The following is a 26,333-nucleotide window of genomic DNA, read 5'->3' as shown; positions in this document are numbered from 1 at the left end:
TGTTTGCTGTTCATAGATGGAAAAGCAATAATCTTGTATATTGTGAATATTTGGGATTTTGTATACAGAAAAAGAGACATTTACAATGCGGGCAGTATGAAAGAAAGGTACAGCAACCAGATTTATTGTATATTTATTTATTGTATAAAGTACATTTATTGCAAAATAAAAATCAATGCAAAGTAAAATGTGTACAAAGTTTTTGTGAGCTGTTAAGTACACTTTCTTACCAAACAGTGTCTTAAAGCAAGCTTGTACTTTGTGCATGCAAAGTAAAGTAACAGGTTCTCTTTAATGTTTTCTCCCCAGGAGGCTGATGTTTCCTTTGCTCCCTTGCTGTTCTGTTCAGTCACTGAGAGCAAGGAACACTGCTCTATGTGAGCTCCAAATTGCTCTAGTCTGAGCTTACACAGGCAGGACTCTTTCCCCACCGCCATGTGACAACACTGAGCCAATCACCAAGCACTGTCACATGAGAGGATGGGGAGTGAGTCACATGGTCCTCCATACCTGGATGTGCCCAATGATTTCTTCACTCCCAGTGGTTGAATGAAGTGGCAGGGGAGTGAAGGAACGGTGGGAAAGGGACTTCAAAGCAAACCCGTTGCTTTGCCTTTACATGTTATTACTCAAAGGGCATCTACAAGCAAAAATGTCAAAAATTGACATACAGATAGACATGTGTTATAATACTGTTTATATGCCAAAAGGTCTGTGTGCTCCTGTCATGGCTCCTGCCTGCTCTTTCTGCACCATCAGCTCACAGGGCAGCCAAGCCTACTGCAAGTATGATTTCAACCCAGGCGTATATATGCAAAATTCAGGGCTGTCATGTTCATCCTTGCTTCAACTATCTACTTCAGTAAAAGACGGGATTAATATGCATTTGTTAACATTGGAACTCCCTTTTTGCAAAGAGTGAATCATTAAATAGCGAAGCAAGAATGCAGATGACAAACCCCAAAGCTTTAAAACCAAGTTGGCAAAGACAACATCCTTTTTTTTTATCCTGACAGGCATCCTTTGAAGTCACAAGGGTATATTAGCATGCTGAACATACTTTAAAGCTAAACTTCATCAATCTTCAGTCAAGTTTTTTTTTCTTTGCTGTCTGTATGTCCTTTAGGGAAATGTACAAGGAGCCATACCTTCAATGCCAACAAGTAATCAGGTGCATGGCCTATGGCAATGCCACCACAAAGAACAGTGCAATGGACCTTTAATACGCCTAGGCCTAGGAAAAGTTATCTCTAGTCAAAGATCCAAAGTAAATACAGGTGAGACCAACGTTGTATGCCCATGCCCATCTCACTGCCGGCCGGAGCAAGGGATAGGGATTCTCTGCATTCAGGCAATTTCCTACTATTGTCCTTTGGGGAAATTACCTCTCACTTAATGTCCTGAACTCTGGGGAATGTGAAACCACAGTAAGCATTACAACCTGATTGATGTTTTAACACTTCTCCACTGCAAAAGAAAAGTTTTTATTGCTCTCTGTGTTTCTGTTGGCATAATTTCCTCTCACTTGAGGGTACATTTATAAAAAAAAGGTTTGCAGAGCCATTCGTTCAGCAAGACTGACATTTACATCCCTTCTGTGCGAATAGAGCAAAATCAAATGTTTTCTTGTGCAGAATGAATATAATTATCAGTAAATAGCAGCTTATGGCCGCTAGATGGAACTGAAGAGCATACTTATTCAGTAATACATATGCCCTATGCTTCTCAGCTGCATCCAATGGAATGGGCCCTATTTCCACAGAACAAATGTAAACGCACGGAACAATTTGCTCTGTGAACTTTTTATAAATACACCCTTAACAGTCCAGGTGAAATATGGATGTGCTTTAGTAAATAAAGTGTCCCACCTGTTGAGCTAAACCAGTTAAACACAAATTTTAACAAGAATTGTTCTCATCTGACACAAGAACATTCAGTGAAAAGTTAACTTCCCAAAACTGCTAACTTGCGAAAATCGTAGGACCGACTGAAGTTTTCCAACCTGCTGGTTAGTCAAAAGTCGAGTGATTGTACAGTATTTGCAGTTGTACACTGCCCATCAACCTTACGAATATCGGACGAAAACGCGATCGCATACGAAAATCGGCCAATATTCGTAAGGTGTATGGGCACCTTTAGATGTCTACATTTGAAATAGCAAAAACACAAATAACAGCAAAACCAAAATGTATAAGGTTCAATTAGATATATAAAACATCTTAGAATATGACACAGATGATACAAAGTACACACTTATCTTACAGTTCTTATCAATAAATTCATGAAGCAGATGTAGAATACAGATACATACTTGTGGCATCTATTGGGTCTGTTGTGCTGAACAGTAATGTCTCTACACTATGGCTGCATCTAATAACATGTCTAGCGGGCAATCACTGCAATGGACCTTGAACCCCTGAACTATGGGCTAAAGACATTGAGGGGAATTTATCAAAACTGGAGCAGTCAAAATCTGGAGCAGCTGTGTATGGCAACCAATCAGCTTCTCTCTTTCATTTTCAAATCTCTACTGAACAAACTGAAGAGAGAAACTGATTAGTTGCCATGGGCAAGTGCTCCAGATTTTGTCTGCTCCAGTTTAGATAAATTCCCCTCATATTGTTTAAATACAAAGAGAAATAACCCATACTTGGTGTTGCTATACAATGAGTGATCTCATTTGCACCCACTTGGGCAGATCACCTTATTGTCTCTTAAGGAGTGTTCGTTGTTTTCTCATAGGTGTGATCCATTGAATACTAAAGAGAATGTTTGAGATGTTTTCATCTAAGAGAATACCTGGCCTCTTCTGAACACTTTTCATTCTCCTGTTTCCTGCTCTGATTTGGGGGTTGTCTTTTTCTCTACCCCATTTCTTTTGGTCCCTCTCCGTCCGCGCCCATGATTGAGCGATGGTCAGTGGTTGATACCACCATCTCTATAGACTATTGTAAGTTCATGGAACTAAACAAATTGTATTAAATATCAAATGTTATTGCATAGGTAAACTATGACTTTTCTTTTTTAAAATACAATTTTCTTATAGAAAGATAGTAGCCTATTCCTGAAGAAGCGGATCTCTGTGAAACGCGTTGAAATTTGTTTTCCTCACACTGGACTACAATAAAACTAGGAAGCCGATATCCAGCAAACTGCAACAAGTATTGTAATATATATATAAAAATATGGGAGGATGCGGTTACATCCTATGGTTTTTTTTAGGCAGTCTTTGTTGTCTTTTTTTAAATACGTTTATAAATAAAAATTTGATATACTTTATATAAAAACAAAGTATGTTTGTGTGGTCCTTGGAGTACCTCAAAAGTCCGAACCCTCCTCCCTTTTTTCTATGATATAAATACAAGAGAAATGTATATTATTACTTAAATCTTTGGTTTCCTTGGCTTATTTCTTCCAGATTTCTGCAGAACTAAAAAAAAAACCCTCTGTTCAGGAGCTTCCTGTAATAAAGTATTTTCCCCTTTATTCTAGCTCTTGAGTAGGATGACTGCTCTTGTATCTTGTAGGGGCAGCCCTTAGTTTTTTTGCAGGCAGCCTTTAGTTGGTGAATCTACTGGGTCCCACCCACAGCTCTGCTCTCTGCCCAGACTACTTTACCAAACTGATAACTGGGTTTGCAAAAGGCATTTGGTTGAAACAAAATGGATTTATATAATTTGTTGCTACTGAGCAATATATTTCTGTAGCTATCCTGCCCCAAGAGTGTCCATTTAAAGTGATATTTAATGTCAAAAGGATTGTAAGTGCGTGGGCTAAAATATAAAGAAATAAAATAAATATTTTGCTGGACAATGTATATTTCATATGGACCTATTATTGATATAAGGTTTGAGCGTTTAATACTACTTCATATTTAGAAGCTGGTAGGCAGTAGTGAGTCTGAATCTAATAGTTCAACTTTCTGGAGTCTCTCCTTAGCTCTGAGGATTGTCTGCTCCTGCCGGCTACTGCAAAGTGTCCCTGGCAATAGGGTGGGAAGATGCACAAATCAGTTAAGGATGTTTGTACCTCCCTGACCAACCAACCACTAGGAAGTTTATGCCAGTGGTAGTGGCTGGGAAAAGGTATACATATTAGGAAGTCATTCTCTAGGCCCCTGTGCGGGGGCAGGATGCTGTTGCATTTGTGATTCTCTGCTGCCTGGGGAGGGTGACCATGTGCTTGGACTAAAGCCTGGTCAAGGCCTAGTATGTTGAGCCTGAGGATGACATACTATTGAGGATCTTCAGCAAGAATAAGGAACCTGAGAAGCTGGGCAAAAGATTGGTCCTTGACCGAAGTATGGTTATTTCTCCCCAGTAGTCAGTAGCAATATATCCAGTACCTTACAACCAGAACTTCTGTCCACAGAATGCTGGGTCGGTTTAAAGGTTCTCTGTCTGTCAAGGTTATAAGTACTGTATTGGCTCTCTATTCTGAGCTCTGTCCTTTGCCCTAACCCAAATTACTGAATACATTTTCTGCCAGCAAATGTTCAACAGTGTAGAAGTCTGTTAATCAGTTGCCACTTGTATGTAGGTAAGTGATTTGGGGCAGATATAGACCTGTGTACCAGGTTCCACAGCAGGTTGAGAAGCTTCAGAGAACATGCAAAACATAAAAAGAAAGAACGGCGCCTTCTCCCTCATGAAAAAACGTTTATTGTCCAATTGTGAAACTGAATAAAATAATACTTACAAACGGTGTCTTTAGCAAAGCATTTCTTAAATGTAACCGGATAACCTTATTCCAATAGCAGACGACTGAAATGTGCACCAGAATCTTAGCCTTGCTGATGCGTTTCCAGGAATAAACCCTCTTCATCAGAGCAAGGTCGACCGTACTTTCTTTTTATGTTTTGCACTTTTTTTTAAGAAAGACCAAGTCACTACTTAGACTCAAAACTTGGGTTAGAACCTTTCTCCACTTCTGGTGACAGAAAGGATCCACCCAGAAAGAGGTGCTGGAAATTCAAAAACAGACTCATAAAAGTAGAGCTATGCAGGAGGGATGTCTTAAAATGGACACTATAGGCCAGACTTTAAAGTTACAAAAGTACCACACTGTACTTAAATAAATAGTACATTTCTTATATGTATGTAATGATGCCCATCCATAAACACCACTACTCTTGGGTTAGAAAATCACCATATATCAGAGTTGTGGTGTAATCCAGGTTTGAAACTGTCCATACATTGTTCTCTCACACCCATAGATGGACACATACATCCGGGAGCTATATGTTTAGAATTACAGCATTAGCTATTAGTTATTAGCCAAAATCTAGTTGTTTGCTTATTATAAATTATGGATGACCACAGGAATAAGTGCACCTTTAACAGATATTATGCTTATTAATACAGCATCATAAATAAAGCAACTTTGCAAATATAATCATCAGCTTATTCCTTTCCCCTTCTGATCACTGAGAACTATTATTGTTAATATTCTGCCAGTTCATATTGGCTTCTGGGTTAAAGAAATCTCCAGAGGTCCTTAAACACAGGAAACAAGTTGCCTCGAGTACCACAAAATGTTTACACCATGGCAGTGCCCATTTTACAGCCAGAAGTAACCATACTTGAGAAATTCCAGGGATGCCCTCCTTGATCTGCAAGCCCCTTGCCTCCGCATCTCAGGATGCACTTGTGTATAAATTCTTACATAAATCCTCATCAGATCATATCACATGATTTTAAATAATACTCAATTAAAGGGACACTATCACCCAATTAAGAAAAAAAAGATGTTGCGATTCATTGCACTATAGTTGTTTTTTCATATCCAGTCATCTGTCATAAAGAGTTAGTTTATCCAAAACTTATATTTTACATATTGGGCTCCTGAATTTATTTACTTATCAGTGCCAAAACATATAAAATCAGTATTACATGTAAAATGAACAGTGAAACAAATGATGTAATTTATAGTGTCCCTTTAATATAAAATAATTACAAACAAAATAATATTGAATGTCCCAAGCTATTGTATAGCTATATAAGAGGTGTGAGCGCAGACTGACAATCCACATTCTTTTCACTGACTGTTACGTTGACTGTGCCACTGATATTCTTCGTGTTTTGATAAAGCTACAGGCAAAAAAAGAAGGTGAAAAAAATGTAAGGGAAGTAAAAGACTGGATAAGTAGTACATTTTACATTCTCAGTTTACTAGGCTGTGCCTACTGGTGTCTGCATCAAACTACTGGGACATAAACAAGCAAGATGCTGGTCCAAAAGAAGGTGCAAGGAGTATGGCAAGGACAGCATTACATTGGCACACATCTTTCATCATTGGAGGAGGTAAGTTTAACATGTTGTGCAAGTATGCTCTGCATGGGAAAACAGAAAGGACTTGGTCTAGTGTAAATGTAAAGACTGTCTGCTTTCGGCAGTTTGTGATCTTCAATAATTACATACATGCATTGCAGCATGGATGTAATAATTTAAGGAAACTATATAATACATAGCAAAGTTTCTTGGTATTCCTGGAATCAATTAAATAGTGCATTTGTTTTGAAAGCACAGTTATCTTTGCTCCTTCCATTGATGAAGGTCTTATTATTAAAATATGTATAGAGTTTCAACTTTATTCTAGTCCCGTGTATCTTTATACTGTTTAAATACCACTGGTTTATATTACTTACAAGCCAACTCTGATTATTCTGTGGTAGTGCAAGTCTGTGGAATACTTTGTGATTCAGAAATTCATAACATTACAAAAAGTGACACCAAACTCTTTCACAATCTATCCACCTTACAGTGCAGAGTCTGTGGGGCCAAACTGTGAGAAATTAACACGTCAACTATTCTACACCCTTCAGTAAAACCTTCATAATAAAAAAAAGAAAAAAAAGCAAAGGTGGCACCTACCTTCACCATCCACTGAAAATAACACTTCTCTGAAAATGTGACTTACCACAGATTCTGTATTTGAAATCTGATATCCCAAAAAGGAAACCAATTCAATAAATGATGGTCTTTTCCTGGGATCGGAAGCCCAGCAGGACTGCATCAGGAAATATCTGTAGGGAAATGTGTTAAAATTAAATTCTTTAAAAAAAACAAATGCTGAGAGTATGTGTACAAGGGCTCAGGGTGGTGAGCATCATTCACTCACATTTCATCAGTAGCATAATATGGCTGGTCCATCTTAAATCCACTTTGTAAGAGCTTGTAAAAGTTTGCATTGACTGGCATGCCTGGATATGGATTTACCCCTATCGAAGATGGAAAGATTATACTTAAATCTGGAACACAGGGATAGTAGAAGACAGAATTTTCTTTTATTAATACATGTCATACCAAGTGAGAATATCTCCCAAAGCATTATGCCATATGACCACACATCACTTTTAATGGTATAGATTCCATGAAATATGCTCTCCGGAGACATCCATTTAACTGGAAGGCGAGCCTGGTGGAAAAAAGAAAAAATATAACATAACCTAAGGTACACCGACCTGCTAAATATATTCAGATTGAAGCCCAACTCCAGCCAAACACTTCAATTCATTTTGGATAGAGCAGGGAAGAGTTAGAGCCTCAGTCTGGTTTTACTGCCATCTGTGTTCTTGTTGGGGAAATGTCTTTCATAAGTGAATAGCCGAACAGCATTCAGCTCACTTCACTTCGGCTGGGTTATTCACTCGGCTGCCTTTGGCAGCTTTGTGAATAACCCTCATAAAATATTTGCATTTTCAAAACAAATTGATTTTAAAAGGCCTTAGGGTAAGCCACACATGAGAAGATTTCTAACAAAGTTTGAAAGGTATTAAGAGATTACCTCACTTTGTTCTGGTTTTTGCATCACATGGGCTCCTACGGGTACTTTGCTGCACATAAGCAGTGCAAATATAGCTCCTTGGATTAATCACTGCACAATTACAGAGAGTTTCTAGTATCTTCAAATATCAGAACATATTTTGCCATCCAGAGTTAGTATGTTATAGGCAGATATCGGTGCTTCTCCTTAAGGCCTAAAGATGGCGCCAATGTTTATATACACACACGCACGCATACATGCACACACATCATTTCTACTATAATTGTGTTGTACGTATTTGCTTGAAGTGCAGCTTCATTTGTTCTACGCAAGGGAATTCCCAATGGGGAAAGAAGTTTGGCTGCTATGTAATTTACTCCTTTTCCCACTGTATCAGAGTGTGAGCAGGAAATTACTTTACAATTCCTGGTAAAGCAGCAGTGCAAATGATCTTATAAAAGTGTACAGCCCAAAGAGGCAGCACAGCCAATGTAATGACCAGAACAGCCTTTTGGTTCACATGATCCTGACAATCCACTTGCACTGCCACAATCTAATCACAAAAGAATGAAAAAAGATGACCATTCGACTTACATTGCCCTTAACCACATAATTTGAGTCATTTTCAACATCTCTGGCAAGTCCAAAGTCACATATCTTGGCCATCTTTCCACCAGTTATGAGTACATTTCTGGCTGCAAGGTCTCTGTGGATGCACTAGGAAAGAAACAGAATTATCAGTTGCCATTTATTATAATGTATAGCATGCATATAACAAAATCTAAAACTAATTTCTGGGTCTCAGATTGAGAAAGACTGAAAGAACAGCATGGTTCTGTAGGCTCTTGGAAAGCATCATGTGCTACTACTGAAACTTCCATTCCTCGTATCTAAATTTACAGTATCGGTATAGAAAGCCTCCCTGCAGGGGAATGAAGCAGAGACTTGTTTTTTTTCTAAATCAACAGGGCTGTGCACAATTAAACTCTACATTTAGATCCCTGCAAAGCAATGACATCACCCTGGTGTCTTCCATTTATTATTGTTTTAATTCAAATTGGTCCTTATTATTTCATGCAATGCCAGTGCAATTTATATGTCTTATGTACCAACATTTTAATACCAAATTACTTGTTGCTGACAGCTAGGGATGCACCGATACTTTTCGACTACCAATACCGATACTTGGGATTTTCATGAGACCTACCAGGGTTGCAGCAGATGCAGCTGTGACCTGGCTCTGGTGGTCCACCACTGTCCTGAAATCATTAGTTGATATATTGGTTTAGAAAAACTGTCACATGACAATAAACAGAAATGTATCAGTAGTACTCATACTTGTAAGTACTTGGACAAGTATCAGTACTTGTACTCACAAAACTGGTATCGGTGCATCCCTTTATTTATATTTATGAAAACAAAATCATACATTAAAACAGAGATGTACAAATCCCAGGAGCTCCGTGTGCTCCTTACAAATGACAGCTGCCTCCTAACTTTTGAATTTTTCTCTAGTCTAGTCTTGGAGCTCAAAAAGTATTTGTACTTGTACCGAGTACTGTATTTGGTATCGGTGCATCCCTACACAGCAATCAAATACCTTCTTCCAGGGGCATCCCTAGATGTCTCGCCACCTGAGGCCGGGGTGGGGGGAAGGCTGGTGCTCGTGATGCATGTTCCGAGAGGCTGTGTTAGTTAGTCTTGGTGCACGTTCCTTTGGGTGGCGGCAGCTCGTGGCGTACGTTCTGGGTTCCAGGGGGGAGCGTGAAGGGAGGCAGTTCATGCTGCACAGCGTTCCGTCCAACTCACTGATGTGGTTGCCAGGAGCTGACACCAGCCAGACTGTCCTACTCAGCTTGGGGCAACCAGTTACGTCAGTGGGGTGGGCGGGATGCTGCCCCGAGTGTCACAGGTTACTAAGAGCTTTTACGGATTGTTATTGGTTGTTATGGGCTTTCAGAAATTCCCCTTTTAACATTCTTTTCATATATATATATATATACAGGGCTTGAAAAATTTGGCGGTGTCTCACCAGTCAGTCAAAAATGTCACCAGTCAGCATGACCGGACTATAGCCTTGCAATATATGTTAAAAAAATGTTGGGGACAGATAGAGGTTTCTTTTGTGACCCCACGGGGGGGGTTATTTTTTTTTTACTATATAATGAAAAAAGTACCATAAATATATTTAAAAAAAAGTTTCCCTATGTTATAAAACATTTATTCTTACCCATATCTTTAGTAAAACATAAAATTCGGGGTCACGTCGGGTAAATAGACACCAAACATGTCAAGCTTTAAAACTGCGTGCGCAAAAAACGTTATATATGAAAAGAATGCTCCTGATGTGGAGCAAATAAAAGGGTTTATGTTCCAGCCAGTTTTCAACAGATTTCTTTGGACATGTCTACACTTAGCGGTTGCATCCACACCATATACTTTCAAGCAAATAAATCCACAGTTTAGCAGTTAGTGTATACAGATTGCTTGCCTCTAATTTTGGATACAGAGCATTGTGGTTTTGATTCCTGTTCACGGATAGTTAGTTCAAAATCAATGACTTGTAGAATCACAGGGTCAGACTTGGGTGTTCACAGAACACCAGTTCACCAATGATCAGGACATTTTAAACAACAGAGCAACCTATTGTAGTCAGGCATTGCTAATAAGAAACCTTGATCAGGTAGGCTGTGTATGTTACCAAAGTGGATCTGGCAGTTTGACTGGAGTATCCTTTTAATGTGCAATTACGTGCAGTGCCTGAGGCAGCAGCAATTCAAAATACAGCTGTGCTTATTTGTGCACATTGTTTATGGAAAGTAACTTGCAGCATCTGAACAGAGAAAGTTTATATGTAAATGAAGGCAGATGAACAGGGGAAAACCTAATTCTGAACATGAAAGGGCAACGTAATTTCTCCAAGCCATTTACATCTCCTGTCACCCCTCCTGTTTCTCTAGAATCGTTAATTACCCCACAGCAATCAGACTTGTCCATTTTTAGCTGTGCTATAAAAAACAAAGGATTGACTGTGTTGGTGACCGGGTCATAACAGTTCAAAGGTTTGCAAGTTCAAGAACAATCCCATCTATCAACAACAAACTCACCATCTTTGATTCAAGGAACTCCATCCCCTTTGCAACTTGATAGGAGAAGGAGAGCAGATCTTCCAGTGTGAGGATGTTCAGATCCTCATCTTCGTACTTCCTTGTGTTTTGGTACTTAATTTCTTTAAAAGAAAGACAAAACTTGTAACTACTTTTTTAAGCCATTGTAGTAAAGAAGAGCTTTTAAGAGCACTTTAATGTATGTGTCATGCAATGTTCTAATTTTATACTCTCATCACTGTTTGTCCTGGAGACAGTATGAGGGGAATTTATCAAAACTGGAGCAGACAAAATCTAGAGCAGATGTGCATGGCAACCAATCAGTGTCTCTCTTTCCTTTTCAAATCTTAACTGACCAAACTGAAGATAGAAGCTGATTGGTTGGCATGCACAGCTGTTCCAGATTTTGTCTGCTCCAGTTTCAATAAATTCCCCCCATGTGTATTATCATACACGGGTGGCCCCAGGTCTCACATGACAGATTACCATGTCAAGCAAAATGTAACCTTTCCTTAACAGGAGAGAGATTTGGTTAGACAAAGCAAAGTCACAGGCGGGCCAAAGGTCAAAGCCAAATGGGCAGGTACAGCACAAGCTGGTCACAGGGCATGCCAGGGGCAAATCCAGCATCTACGTCAAGCCGGGGTGTTGGAACCAAATCAAGGATAGGAATTATGAACAAGCCAGGGTAACAAAAAGTGGAGTACACTTAGAGACCATAAATGAAGGTAGGTCAACAATGAAGATCACAACTACAATAATAACACACCCATATAGCATTGTGAGAGCATTGGTGCACATTAGAATGCATGAACAGCACATATTCAAAAGGAGGAAGCATAGGACTGATGTGGAGCAAATGCATGGAGATTCATTGAAGCAAGTTCAAGACATAATCACAATTTCTAACAAAAGCAACAGTAAGTAAGCCTTTTACACTGTTTATATAGATGACGTTTCGATTGTAAGGGCTTTCGTGATTAAACCCCTGAAAGATTCTTTTATTGTATCTTTTTTGTAATAACTGGTGAATAAACACACATGCTATGGTCATATTGCCCAAAAGTGGCTGGGAAAATCCAACATGGACAATAGTTTTCTTTTATAATTTTACCTCCCAGAAATAGTCATTTAGGGGTGTCAAGGGCGGAGCAAGAGAAGGAATGCTACTGTACTCAAGAAAATAAACAATCACATAAAAACAGCTTAAATCATATCACCCGAGTGACTAAAGCACAGAATACTCCTGGACAAGATGGAGCAACTTGTGTTGTTCTGGTCTCTGCAGGAGGCCTATACAGGCTGCTAATATTTAATGTAAGTTTCTTTTTTTTCTTGATAATAAACTCAGAAGGTTGTTAAGCTATTTCAAATGCTGATGAAATCTTTTACAATGGATGCTGCTCCTTGATATTAAAATGTTTAGCTTCTTGCAGAATCAAGTCCCCCTGAGCACTGGCCCCTGATATCCTTCTTTCCCTCACAGGGCCCTATGGAGCCACCCTTGTGTGTGCTAGTAAGCTGTGTGTATTTCCACAAACACACAGAATGCATTGCATCGCATTGCAGCCAGCTCACAATGTTGTGGGGCAGGAGGGGGCGTGGTGGTCCATTGAAGTGAATGGCACCATAGCCATGCACTCCTGCCCGCAATGCGATCGGCCGCACAGGATCGCAAGGCACATTATGCCTGCGGTCCAGTCCAATAAAAATGCTGCAAGCACTACAGCTATGGTGCCATTCACTTCAATGGACCAACACGCCCCCTCCTGCCCCACAAAAAAGTGAGCCGGTCGCAATGCGAGGCAGTGCGTTCTGGCCAGAATCAGGCCAGAACGCACTGCATCTGGTGTGAACGAGGCCTAAGGCAAGACTCCTCCCTCCTCCTCCCCTTCCAAGTTAGCATAGGGACAACTGCTGCAGACTGTTCAGCCCCTTATGATCTTGTTCTGAACAGGAAGTTGGTGTGGAGCTGAGACAGTTGGAGCTGTTTAGAAACATGATGACTAAGTGCTTGGGCAAAAATTTAAAGAAATACTCTGCTGTGTAATGCATATTTGTTTGATCTGGAATCATTATTGAAAAAAGGTTTGAGAGTTTAATACTACTTTAAGATATATCCACTTTGTATTTGTGTTATTGCTTTTTGTTCTCTGCTGTATTTACAGAATGATAAAATTAACACCTTTTCATAGATATATCCACGTTTGTGTGACCATTATAAGTACACGACAAATCTCAGTATAGAAAGACCCCATTACCCATTAGTCCTGTTTACACATAATTGTTGCTCTGGACTGGAATGGTTAGTGGTTGTTTTTGACAATTCTTTTTAACCAACAGGTTTTTATATGCAGATCACAAATCACGTGAACAGATTTCTTTCACCTCTCCTTTCTTAAGTTTGTTTAATAATTTCCAATGAGTATATGCACTTGACAGACACTAAAGAAGCCGTTTAAAGGTGCCCATACACCTGCTGATTATCGTACGATAATCGCGGGAAATCCCGCGATCGTACGATAATCGGCAGGTGTATGGAAGGTGTGCGACCGTTTCCACTGCACGGTCGCACGTCTTTTGTCTTACGAGCATGTTTGAAAACCTGCAGAGAATCGTACGATTGTTGGCGGGTTTGTGGCATGCTCGTAAGACAAATGCCGCACGGGCCGGTGTGCGCAAGCGCACACTGCCCGTTCAGCATTGCAGTTATTGGAAGCCCGCCCCTCAGCGGGGCGGGCTTGTGATGATCGCAAGTACGATCTGCCTGTCCAAGATGGGCAGATCGTACGTTTTTTTAATTACCTTACAACCATCCCAAGACAAAAGTCTTGCGATGGTTATAAGGTGTATGGCCAGCTTTACAGCTGGGGGTATTTTTTCGTTTTTTTTAGCACAGTTTAGTGGTGTGCCTGCAGTCCATAACGTCATAATGCCTTCAAACATAGATACTAAGAATGGTTTATACCTTCACCTTGGTGGAGCTCAGTGTGCCCAGAAGACATGTCCCAGCTGTGCTGATTTTTGTCACATTCTTGTGCCGAATGTAGTCTACTGTAGGAACAGTTGCTTACTGATGTCACAACTCGGTCTCTATAATGTAATGAATATAATATGTCAGGGGAAATAAACACAAATATGCTATTTAAATTTAACTTCAGTGAAATGTGAGACTTTTAGGTTCACACCCACCTGTTTTTTTCAAATCTTACCTGAGCAAAGTGAAGAGATATGCTGATTGGTTGCTATGGGCAACTGCTCCAGATCTTTTCTGCTCCTGTTTTGAGAAATTCCCATCTATGTTCTGTGTTTTAGGGGCTGGGCTACAAAAAACACTGAGGCAATTTGATCAGCAGAACAGCCAGGCAAGTAGCATTTTCAGGAGTCAGCAATGGTAGCTTACATATTTCATTCAGAATAGATTTTCTTTAAAGTGGAACTGAACTAAAAAAAAAGTGAAGATTTGATATGTTATAGGGAACATCTAGAAATGTTAAGTGTTGTAATGTTGGGGAGCTCACAGAGCACTCGCACAGGGTTTTTCATAAACCAAAAGTCTTTATTCTTTTTCTTCAGACAACTAAGGACTCCAACATAAAATAGTTTGTCTTCAGCATATCATATATTGGTTTACCAGTTTTCTAGTTGTGCCACACCCTCACAGTGTCCCAATCCTTTAAAGTTTTTCATTGCTGCTCAAGCCTCAGGGCCATTGTCTGTTTCCTCCAGTGCCTCCAGCACACACCACCTGCCTCGGCCCTCGTATGCCTCCAGCACACACCACCTGCCTCAGCCCACGTATGCCTCCAGCAGACATCATATGCCTCAGCCCTCGTGTGCCTCCAGTACACACCACAAACCCTCCTCGGAGCTCTGGTCTGGGCTCTTAATGAGGCTGCTTTCAGCCACCTTATCACCAGCAACACCTGACCTCAGGACTGGAGATTTCATCCCACCCAGAACTCTAAGAAATCTCCAGACATCCAGATTCCAGCTACAATCCAGAAAAAAGGGAAGAAATTGAAAGGCCACCTTCTTCCCTGCAAAACTAATTGCATTCTGGAACCTCTTAGCCCCTCTGGCCGAGAGTGCTGGGTGACCGTGTTGCCAGCATACTCCATGGCATTGCCACACACTGCCATAGTGTGCATAGACAGTGCCCCTCTACCTTTTGTCTGGAATTTCTCCTGAAAAAAAGCAGTGCTGTCAAGGATACCGGCACAGGTGACCCCACACCTGCGCAGGTACCCACACAGGCAGACTAAACACTTATGACCACACCGGACAGGGCAGAATGTTTTATGTACAGTTTAATCAACAGCAAACTAAACAACACCCAAAAGCAAACATAAATAAGTAACATCAACCAGACTACTAGCAGGTAAAGGCAACAGGAGGACAAGCAGGTAATGGCAACAGGAGGAAATGCAGGTAATGGCAACAAGAGGACAAGCAGGTAATGGCAACAAGAGGAAAAGGCAGGTAATGGCAACAAGAGGTATCTAGGCCTGCAAATGGGTAACCGGGCTCGGGACACAAACAGGGTACAGGACTGGTAACAGGACTCTGGACGGAAAGCAGGATTCTCCGGAACTGGGGACTCAGGGTTCAAGTTACAGGAAACGATACTGAGCCATCATCCTGACTGCAGGGAGGGTTTAAATATCCTCCCAGGAAGCACCAGGTGATGGCTAAGTACTGGCAGCTGGGAAACACCCGCAGGTGAGCACTGGAGCTGCAGTCTCAGCTACTGCGCCACCTAGAGGCGCTCTGGATCCTAACAAGTGCACTTCCTGGTATGTAGGTAAGCCTTGGCATTCCTGGACCTACAACCTCATAGCTGTATATCTGCAGTGCCTGAGAAATCTCAGGCACTGCTGCCTCTGTTTTACAAGTTTTTGCTGCATTGAGTAGGTGGACAAACATTGACTTTCGGTATCGCCGTTTAGACATGTCATGAAGATGCAGCAGATATATAGCCTGGTCAAACCCAGATCTGTGCCAGTGAGTTGGAGGATGATATTGTGTACCTTCTCCCAAAACAGGTGGATGATTAGGCAGGTCCAGAAAATATGAAAAAAACAGTGCCCCGGCCAGCATAGAGGGGACGTAGAAGTAAAAACCTATGGAGTTTTTGCAGCATGTATCAACGGGAAAGTTTCTCTGATCATCCGACCAACTAATACCCATTGAGATTTTTTTTTCCATTAAGAGATAAAGCGTGGAACATAAGACTGGGAAGACTGGATAAGGATAGAATAGCTCTGAGAAAGCATATGATGTAGCATCCCCTGTTCTTTACAGAGGCAGTAAGATGGGGAGCAAGGGGAAGGAAATCCCCTCTGTTTTAAAATTTGAAAGAGAAAATGTTGAAGTTGTTGGGGTTGCCAAAAAGGAAGAGGAGGTTGGGTCAATTGTTCAAGTTCTAGAATAGATTTGGCGTCAGTAACCCTCCAGTAAGTGAGAAAACCTGAAAGAGTTGTTACATAATAGAGGAGCAAAAGATGACAAATCTTTTGCCCTCTGTCTGCCTTTTTTGGGGCACTGCTTCCAGAGTTCTGTTTCTCTATAAGGCAGTTTCCAGTAATGTAACACTTTCTGCATTCAGTGAAGGGAAGTGTAATTCATAATAATTTTTGCCCTTTGAGAAGCAAGTTGGCCTTCAAATTGTAAGGGTTTTATGTAATACAGTAAAGCATAATACTTTTGAAAAGCAGTTCAATTATATTTTGTGAGAAAGTACTTCTCCCTATTGTATTCCCTGTTGCCAATAAAAGTCGTTACTTGCTCATTTCAGGTTGTTTTTCTAGGGAATGAACTCCATTTATTCCTATATTCATAAAATAAACACTTGTGTTTGGCTAATGAGGCTTTGTATAAGAGGATAGTTTTAATCTTAGAGCTTTTAAAGGTCTGTGCTTGGAAACATATGTGGGCTAGTTCTAACAATTTGATTTGGAAATACGCTATTTTTTTGGTTTAATCTCTCCTTTTTAACGCATACCCAATGTCTGATAGGTATTCCATTCCTATTGACTTTGTGTGCCTCCCATACTACAAAGGGATTATTTTCCTGGGCACCGAAAAGATGAATGAATGTGAAGAGATCTCATCACTGCATGTTAGAATAATACGACATTGGAAGATATAACCCATGTTGCGGAACTTTATCATGGGACAAAATGAGAAAAAAAGGATACAAAGCCCTTAAGATTACAACTGGCTCAATGTAGCTTATGCTCTAAAAAGTATCTATCATACATAGTCATTTGTCTTTTCTTAAATCACTCTCTTGCAAGATGGCCACTGGTGTCTTAACTTTTAGCAGAGTCATTAATGGTCAGGATGTATTTTTTTAGGCATAATTAGACCTTCAATGTTAAATAGACAGTTTACATGCCTATTATACTGTCTGAATGATTTTGTGGCATTTTGTGGAGAAGAAATTTGGCATCTAGGCAAAAAAAATATAGGATGGCTGGGGGAAAATAGAGGGAGCATAGATGTATTGGAGTTTGACTTAAGATGGAAATTCCCAAGAAAGGATCAGTGAGATGCTGGCTATCTATTCTGCCAGAGCAGTAATCTACAACAACCAATCAGAATGAATCTTTTACTGACACTGAATACTAGAGGATGTGTGTTGGGACCTTTGTTCTACCTATTCCCTGTTAGTTCCTAGCTTGTGCCTCTCCTTCTATTCACCTGGTTCTAATCTAAAATATTGCTCAGGTATTTTGGGGTATCCACACCCAAGCATTTATATTTTGTGTGTGTATATATATATTGGATAATTTTTTCACAGCTAATACAAAGAAGGTCAAATTCCTAAAGCCTATATAGGAAATATTTGACGGTGATTGATCTGACGGTGTTGAGAAGTCAAGAAGGCTTTTTTCCTGTGTGCTGCCCCTTGCTTTTACTTGTATTAAAAAAGGAAGAGCTACTTTAAAATATAAAAGCAGCACATATAAACATACCTTAAAGCAAAAGCATTTACCTGAACTTCTCTTCCTGGTTAAAATTATGGTAAAATGTGAAATTGTTGCCCTTAATGACATCTGACCACGTCTTATGAAATGTCTCTCTTTTAGACTTCAAGTGGTTGAGAAGATCACCATAGGGGCAGTATTCAAAAATGAGATACACTGGACCTGGAATATTGATAGATACAAAGTCAAAAAGTCTTGTGCGCTGATATTAAAGCAAAATATATAACATGCAACCCATGTGAGTTATATAAACAATATAGATTTGGATGGCAGTATACAATACAGTATACAAGGTGGGTATAAATCATTGCAGAAATGAGTAGGTTACCTGATGTGGTACATGCTCCCAGCAAATTCACTACATTTTCATGATGTCCAATCTGAATCATCATTTTTAGTTCTGACATTAAAGCCTCTTTCTCTGAAGCATCAGGATTTTCTGCAATAAAAGATTGATAAATAGATTAATAAAAAAAAAAAAATTATAATGCTGCAAGGACATATCATACACCTCTGCCCCAATGATGGTTAACTACTTACTTCTAGAGAACATCAGAAATTAGCAACCTATAGTATTGTACATGTCTACCAGTTATAAAAGTAATGTAGCTGCATAACAAAAGGGAAGACTGCATACTCATAATGGTTCATTAATACATTTTAGTTGCAGCTGAGCTGGTGTTTACAAATGGGCCTTGGAACACTAAATACCCAAATTTTACATGTACACTGAGTGGCCAGATTATTATGACCACCCCATCAGTACTTCGTTGGGCCACGAGATAACTCCACGAGATGACTTCGTTGGGCCGCCTCGTGACTCCACGAGATGTTGAAAGGTGATGCGAGGAATCTGACACTGCACTGTTGCCCTTCTGTTGTCACTCTCCGTTCTGCCCTAACATTGACTAGTCGCTGACGGCCACAATTCGCACGTTCAGACCAAGATTTTCGTCTGACAGTCCAGTCTTTAAACACTTTATCAATGAGCCCCTCTTGAACTTTTAACGAATTCTGCTATTTTGCTGATGCTTGCTCCATGGCTCATGCCAACAATCATCCCACGTTCAAAGGCTGTTAAATCGCGTTGTTTACCCATATCTTCAGATAAAAATTACTTCTACTGTCGTGGTAAACAACCTGCTTCCCTATTTATAATGGTCTGGCCCTCTAGCAACTTCAGCGCGAAATTATAGCTAAATTATAGCTAATTTGCCTACAAACGTCAGGTGGTCATAATAAACTGGCCACTCAGTGTATATGGCTACATAGAAAATATGCTGGTTGCTAAACTTAAAGCAGAACTCCAAGGAACCCCGAACTGGAAGGTTTAAGTGCTCGTTTGGGTCTAGGTTAAAAAAAAAAAAGGGTGCAGGTTTGCCAGGAGGTAGCCCAACCTCCTTAAACGCACAGGGACACACCAGAAGCCCCACACTTCACAATGGTAGCTGAAGCCCCCAGTGTGCCTCTATACCAAAACCAACAAGTGAAACAAATGCACTCATCAATTTATAACTAGCTTTAAAAGAGAACTATGGGGCAAATGGGGCAAGTGTTCCCGTGACTCAAAGCTCAGTATATTGCGGGCTATTGCCGCTATACACCGAGAGCACAGCCGAGATGGATACCGACAATATGGTCAAAATCCACCCAGCTGCGTGAGTGACAGCTGGCTCTGTGTCACAATATCCGGAAATCCGTGTCGGATTTTCGCTTTGCTCCCTGTTTCTGGGCTGTCAGCCTATGGTGTCTCACAAGGCTGCAGCCAATCTGCTCTCCTTCTCCCCTATTTAGGACTTCCTCACTTGTTGCTCTTGGTGCGAGCAACAAGTCTTATGCCTTGTTCCGTACCCCTTGTGTCTCTGACTACCCCTGGGATCCTATTCCCTGCGCTTGCTATTGGATCCCTGTGCCTTTTGGCTTCCCTCTACCAGCTGGTATCCCTGTTTGGCGTTATCCCCTGCTTTGCTCCTTGCACCCCTACTATAGTATTTCAGTGGTTCCTTTAGTATATTGTTGCAGGCCTTAATTGCCTTCACCTGTGCGCCTCTCCAAACTGCCTTCATTGCCTTACTTCTACTGTGTTTTCCCTCTCCAGTCTTTGTCTGTTTGCTTCCTCCTATTTACTGCTTGTTGTACTTCTACTCTGTCACTTACCTTCCAGTGTATCTTCCTTTGCTTTGCTGTCACCCCTTTTATTTCTGTGCTCCTCTCTTACCTGGTGGCTGTGTTGGATTCATCCTTGTCTGCACACCCCTGTGTGCATACATCCCTTTTGTGCTTCTTTGTGTACTTTTCTCTCTGTTTTCCTGCTTCTTTGTATGCATGTGCCACGCACATCTCATTTACTTTTGTACGTTGCACCTTCCTGCTCCTAGGTGTGCCTCTAACCTGCTTACCCTTCCCTGGTGTCCTTGCTTATCTATTCTCTTCAGTATACTCTGCTGTTCTGCTGTGCGTTTGCACTTTTGCTTGAGACTTTCTCTCTCTCTCTCCCTCTTCCTGTCTTCCTCCTCCTTGGTTACAAGTTTCTTCCCTACCTGTTTGTATCCAGTTCCCCCGCTGCTTCAACTAGTCCCTTGCGTCTGTGTGGGTGCGCTAGAGGGCCGCAACCTGGAAGGTGTCCAGCAGCCAATCATCCTCACCACTAGAGGCTCTGTCGAATACCTGGCCCTTCTTAGATTCTGCGCCTCTAGTGCGTCCTCAGAACGCACAGACCATTCGTTCCTCTCTCCCTGTGACCTACATCCCCGATATCCCACCTCTTTGTGACTCCTACCAACTACGCAAACACAGGAGCTCACGTACCCTAGTGCCCTGGTCCCTAGACCGTGACACTCTGCCTATCTAGAGAGTACAAATCGTACTTTGTAAAGCTCTTCCCTGTGCACTTTGCTTAAAGTTAGTTACGAATTGATGAGTGCGTTTTTCATTTGTTTCATCTGTTAGAGAGAGTCACCCCATCTATTTGTCCTGTTATCATTATCACTGAAAGTGAAAGAAAATCGCAAATTTTGGATTGTCTTCATACTAAGAAAAGATGGGAAATCTTCCAAAAGGCACTGTAGTTTGGGTGGCCATGCTGACCACCAGGAATGTCCCTCGCTCCCTCGAGTTATTTCCTCTCACTTCGTGTTATGACTATATGACAGGAAGTAAAGAGATACTGTATCTTCCCAATGGGACACAGGTGGCACAAAAAAAGGTGGGAGGGGTTATAATCCTCCCTTAATCTATTAAAAATGTAAAAAAAACTTTTGTTTTGAGTTCTACTTCAGTGTACAAAATTTACCAATTTGTTTTTTTGCAGTAGAGTAGGGACTGGCCAGAGAGGGTTTACTGACACAGTTGACCAGCTTGAACATGTATTGCACTATACTGTATGTGGCCTAAGAATCCCTCTTTTTATGCATACATTTGCTAGACTAGCCCAATACTAATCCAATATGCAAAGAAAGATACAGTTACACAGTTTTTTCGATTTATAATCTGTGTGAACCTACCTTTCAGCATTTTGACAGCCACCTGCAGTGAGACCCCTGGTTTGCTGATTCCATATGCTGTAGCAGTGACCACTTTTCCAAATGCTCCAGAACCGATTGTTTTGCCTAAAGTTTATAGAGTAAAAAAATAAAGTCTGTGAGTTCTGTGAGCAATATAACTGCATTGCTAGCTTAATATATATCTTCATATTAAAGATTATATATCAATCATATATACATACATATAAAATGAGTGCAGCTGTGGGTGGGAGAGGGACTCGTAGTTAGGAACGGATTATAAATGTGATGATATCACTGCACTTGTAGTCCATTAACACTTTCAAGGCACCCCAGACAGGGGCTGGGAGGATGAGTCTGCAGAAGCCAGAGAATTGCACCCATGACCACTGATCACAGTTACAATGCTTTGCAGGTTGTAAAGCAGTCCAAGGCTCCAAATCAACACTTTATTTTGATTGTTCATGTGTGTTCATTTATTACTTTTTTGCAAAAGGTAGACTTTGCAAGTTATCATCTTGGATTGTAAAACAGCCAGAATGGAATTCACAGAGCAACAGCCTTGCTTACTGTAGAGCAATCTTTCTCAACCAGGGTGCCTTTCACCTTTTTCAGGGGTGCCTTGAAATTTTTGCACAACGTGATACCTTTTCCCGGTGAAGGTAGTCGCCTGGTGTAAAGGGGGTTCCTGATTTGAAGAGGGGACTCTGATAAGAAAGAGGGGGTCTAATGTAAAGGAGGGGGCTCTTGATATGAAGAAGCCTTCTGATGTGAAGGGGGGACCCTGATGTGAAAGGAGGGGGCTCTGACGTGAAGGGTGGACTCTGATGTGAAAGGAGGGGGCTCTGACGTGAAGGGGGAACTCTGATGTGAATGATGTTAAGGGGGACTACCAGTTTGAGAGGAAAACTCTGATGTGAAAGAAGGGGGCTCCTAATATTAAGAGGGACTCCTGATATAAAGAGGACTCTGATGTGAAAGGGGGGTCTCTGATGTAAAGAAGGCCTACACATTTTAAGGGAGGATATGAAGTGGGGAGGGGGTGTTTTAAAATCCATACCAGACCCCTATCTGGGATAAGTGTCTGGTGTAGATTTTAGTAGGGCACACATAATTTTTTTTACATTTTAGAATGATGTGCCTTGATATTATGCATACTTTTAAAGGATGCTGTGTCTGAAAAAAGGTTAGGAAATGCTGCTATAGAGCTGAAAATAGCAAATGATCACAAATTAAGTTGTGTAGTGCCCAAATATGGAAAGCTGAGAGTAAACTGCTGAGCTTTTGCTTATAACACTATAAGAACGAGACTCAAAAGTGTGTTGTGAGGAGTCTCTTTGATGGGAGAAATGCCATCCTGCCCATCAAAACTCAACAGGCTGCACTGATGTCTGCGGGATTGGCCCTGACTGACGGAACCTGAGAGTGCAACACGAGATACTGCTATTTACAGTAACCCGTCATCTGTTACCAGTTAAGCAAATGTTATTTTTCATTCTTTTTCATTCACATGCACGGCAAAGCAACAGGTTCACTTTAATGCTGGCCCCCACAGATGCATATACTTTCATTCCCTTCACACCCCTGTGGGTGCAAAGAGATGAAGCCCTGTGTAGCACAGCACTCCATCAGGATCCAACACTATAGTACTTCACATTAGTAAATGACAAACTGACTGATTGTTGTAGATTACTGTTCTGTAGAGTAGAGAGCTAGCATCTCACCGATTTCCAGATTTTCTCTTGGAAACTCCCACTTTAAGTCATACTCTAATACACTGAAATCAATGTAGATGTATTCATTGTCTGAAGGACCAACATACTGGATCATTAGGAGTTGGCTTTCATACTTGTATTGCTTTTAAGAAAAGAAAACAAAACAAAAATGCATTAGATCAAATAATAGCAGAAAGTACAAATGTTTTTTTTTAAATAATGAAAAATAAAGTATTACCTTCTTGTACTTGCATAGCACCACGATGAATACAATGGCTACAATAGATAAACAGAGCCCACAGGTTCCAGTTGCAATTGAAAAAACGAAATTATTCTTTTCTAGAAAATCATGAAAGAAAAACATACCATATAAGTGAATGTAATAATACTGAGATCATACAAAGAAAGCTAAAAGATGTGTATGGTAATGCAAAAAGCTTGCTCTGATCAACTGGTGGCAATCAAGAAAAAAAAAAAAACAGACATGGAGGGTGACAGCCATGAGATATTTATTGCAGTTATCACCAAGAGGTATCTGAGTTTAGGAAACTCACAGGCAGGTTTACATACACTTAGCATACTGGCATACACTTCAAAATATGGGAGCCTAGCAGCTTGAAGCCTGTAATGTATCTCATGAAGGCAAGTTCAGCTCACTGCAGCTTGCGACACTTTCCTTATTCCCACAGTCTGCCTTCATTAGAAACGCCTGACCCTTGCAGCAATCTGCCATTGCCCTAGCTGTCTCTTTAAATGACCTTTCTGCTACACCAGGGGTCAGCAACCTTAAACACTCAAAGAGCCATTTGGACCCATTTCCCATAGAAAAGAAAACACCGGGAGCCACAAAACCCTTTTGACATCTAAAATGAAGATAGCACTGCATATATAGTCTTTTAACTTTATGCTATGTATAGCATGTATATAGGTATATGTGGGCTTAGGAACGCACTGGACTCAGGGCTTAGGAACGCTCTGGACTCAGGGCTTACCTGAGACCCTGCAGAGCCCACCTGAGAGTGACCCTGCAGAGCATACCATAGATCCTGCACAGCCCATCTAAGACTCTCTATGGTGGGCTCTGCAGGGCCTCAGGTGGGCTTGTTGCCGGGGCTCCATTTCCTTGTACCTCCTCCCAACTCCTTTTACCTGCTGCTGCTGATACTCATATAAGAGGCCCCCCAGGCTGCACAGACCCCTCACATGGGTACCGGCCATACCCCCCTGATGGCGGTGTTCTATCAAAGTTTGTGACTACGTTGCAATGTGTGACCGGTGACGTGGTCCCACATTTCAATGTAATCCCGCCCAGTTTATTGGCGGTGGAATGTGTGACCGCCAATAGATCAAGCATTCCACCGCTTTCTCAGCTGTTCCAGGGCAGACAGGCATCGCAAATCGTATGTGCAGGAGAACTGATCTGCCCTGGAACAGCCATTCGGTCGTGAAATGTCACTTCTATCTGACTCTATGAGTGCAATCTCACTTTCCACCCCACTCACAAAGTGGGGTGCCACAGCAGAGGGATGAAAGAGCCACTGAGCCACAGGTTGCTGACCCCTGCGCTACACCATACTAGATGACATCACTCAGTCAAAGCACTGGGTTATTTTCCAGAGCCAACACATGCCACCATACCCAGACATGGGAAGGCACCCCAAATAATATTTTTATTAAGGTCCCTGGATGCTCTCCCTTTCCTCAGTACTGTGATGTTATCTGGTGCTATATAAGTCAAAATAGCCTAATCATAGTAATTAATATGAAGATGATACCAATTCAGCTCTGAAGCATCTCAAAATATGTATTGTATAGCAGAATTTCTAAATTACAATATGCAACACTTTCACTATTGTCATGAATAGTGACATTTTCTTTACATTTAGACAATACAGACATTGAACGGAAACTAGCTGCACTTTATCATTGAGGTCTGAGTCCTGGGTTAAAGTCTATGAAATGTATTTTTCAGTGTGCTTGGTACAAGTCTCACTGTATACAGTTTTCTTAAAGTGTATGAATATCCAAAACATATTTGTAAGCTTTGGGTAGGGTTGTGAATGAACCCCTATCAAGATTTTATTGCTGAGTCAGTGGTGCTCCAGGTGAGCAAGAGGGAGCAGAGATTTAAAAAAAAAAGAGGAATAAAAAGCTACAAAAGGAGATCCTTCTAAATTTCCGGTGAACAACAGTAAAAGGTTTCAGGCCCCAAAATGGAACCAATGTGTTCAGCAGATGCACCCATTAAATAAAAAGGTTTTTAAATTAAATTCTAAAGGAAGGTCAATATTTATTGATCATAAGAACAGGTTAAAAACATCAATGTGTTTCGTGGCTCTGTGGTGGTCAGAAAAAGGTGTACAGTTCACTGGATGAAATACATAAAAATATGAATAAATGAAAGATATCTCAAAAATATCACAAAAAAAGTGGTAAGGTGACCCTTTGGTTATAGTGGATATGGATAAAATAAAATAAAAAAAATCTAAACATTTAAAAAAATATATTTATATTGGTTGTTGTAGTAAGCGGTGTGTTACTTTAAATGTTATTCTTAATTTTAATGTTGTTTTAGTGATAGTGTCTGTGTATGGTGTGACCCATTTAAAAGATGTTGTAAGCATTAAGGATAGAATTAAAAACAGAGCACTTTCCTATTCTTAATAAAAATACAACATTTGGAGGAGTACTTTCAACTCCACTGCAGGAGGATTATGCTGGGGGCCTCAGTATGTAAGAGATGAGTGTATCATATATATACTGTGTAGGGCTGGTAATGATTAAAAATTTCCTGTTCGATTAATCGAAAACATTTTTAATCGATTAATTTCAATTAATTATAACGCACATACACATCCAACTACATTGCCCTATACACATACAGCACAGCAATAAAGTAATAAAATGAACTAGGATCACACTAATCCAGCACGTTATTAATCTCACGTGCCCCACTCAATATGGACGCCGCTTGAGTGGGGCAACTCAGAATAATAACGTGCTGGATTAGTGTGATCCTAGTTTATTTTATTACTTCATTGCTGTGCTGTATGTGTATAGGCCAATGCCAGGGATCCCAACCTGAAATAAGCAATTTCAGGGAGGTGTCCCTCTCATTTCAGGGGGGTGCCCTCTCCCCCCCATCCGGGGAGGGGGGGGGGGTTAGGGGGGGCTGGGAGAGAGCACCCCCCTGAAATGATGGCAGATAGCACAGGAAGCAATAGCTTCTTTGCTAGCTGCAGACTTTTTTTTTTT

At 40.8% G+C, this 26,333-nt stretch overlaps 1 protein-coding gene across 1 annotated transcript in view; it reads right to left on the bottom strand.

Annotated features, from left to right (window-relative positions):
* Positions 1 to 5,993: 5,993 nt before the first annotated feature.
* The window catches only part of FLT3 (fms related tyrosine kinase 3), an 89,251-nt gene continuing 68,911 nt past the window's right edge, over positions 5,994 to 26,333 (bottom strand). Inside the window, exons 14-25 of the mRNA XM_018567801.1 lie at positions 23,317 to 23,417; positions 23,088 to 23,220; positions 21,367 to 21,471; positions 18,192 to 18,302; positions 17,872 to 18,025; positions 13,840 to 13,964; positions 10,872 to 10,993; positions 8,359 to 8,481; positions 7,305 to 7,416; positions 7,120 to 7,219; positions 6,919 to 7,024; positions 5,994 to 6,089 (exon numbers count right to left, since the gene is read on the bottom strand). Of these exons, the coding sequence (XP_018423303.1) occupies positions 5,994 to 6,089; positions 6,919 to 7,024; positions 7,120 to 7,219; positions 7,305 to 7,416; positions 8,359 to 8,481; positions 10,872 to 10,993; positions 13,840 to 13,964; positions 17,872 to 18,025; positions 18,192 to 18,302; positions 21,367 to 21,471; positions 23,088 to 23,220; positions 23,317 to 23,417 (1,388 nt within the window). The remainder of the gene's footprint in view (positions 6,090 to 6,918; positions 7,025 to 7,119; positions 7,220 to 7,304; positions 7,417 to 8,358; positions 8,482 to 10,871; positions 10,994 to 13,839; positions 13,965 to 17,871; positions 18,026 to 18,191; positions 18,303 to 21,366; positions 21,472 to 23,087; positions 23,221 to 23,316; positions 23,418 to 26,333) is intronic.

Source organism: Nanorana parkeri, unplaced genomic scaffold, assembly GCF_000935625.1.
Source record: "Nanorana parkeri isolate BGI_ZX_2015 unplaced genomic scaffold, ASM93562v1 scaffold1095, whole genome shotgun sequence".
Taxonomy (NCBI): domain Eukaryota; kingdom Metazoa; phylum Chordata; class Amphibia; order Anura; family Dicroglossidae; genus Nanorana; species Nanorana parkeri.
Note: the sequence above shows the minus strand (reverse complement) of the source record. Positions and strands in the feature narration are given on the sequence as shown.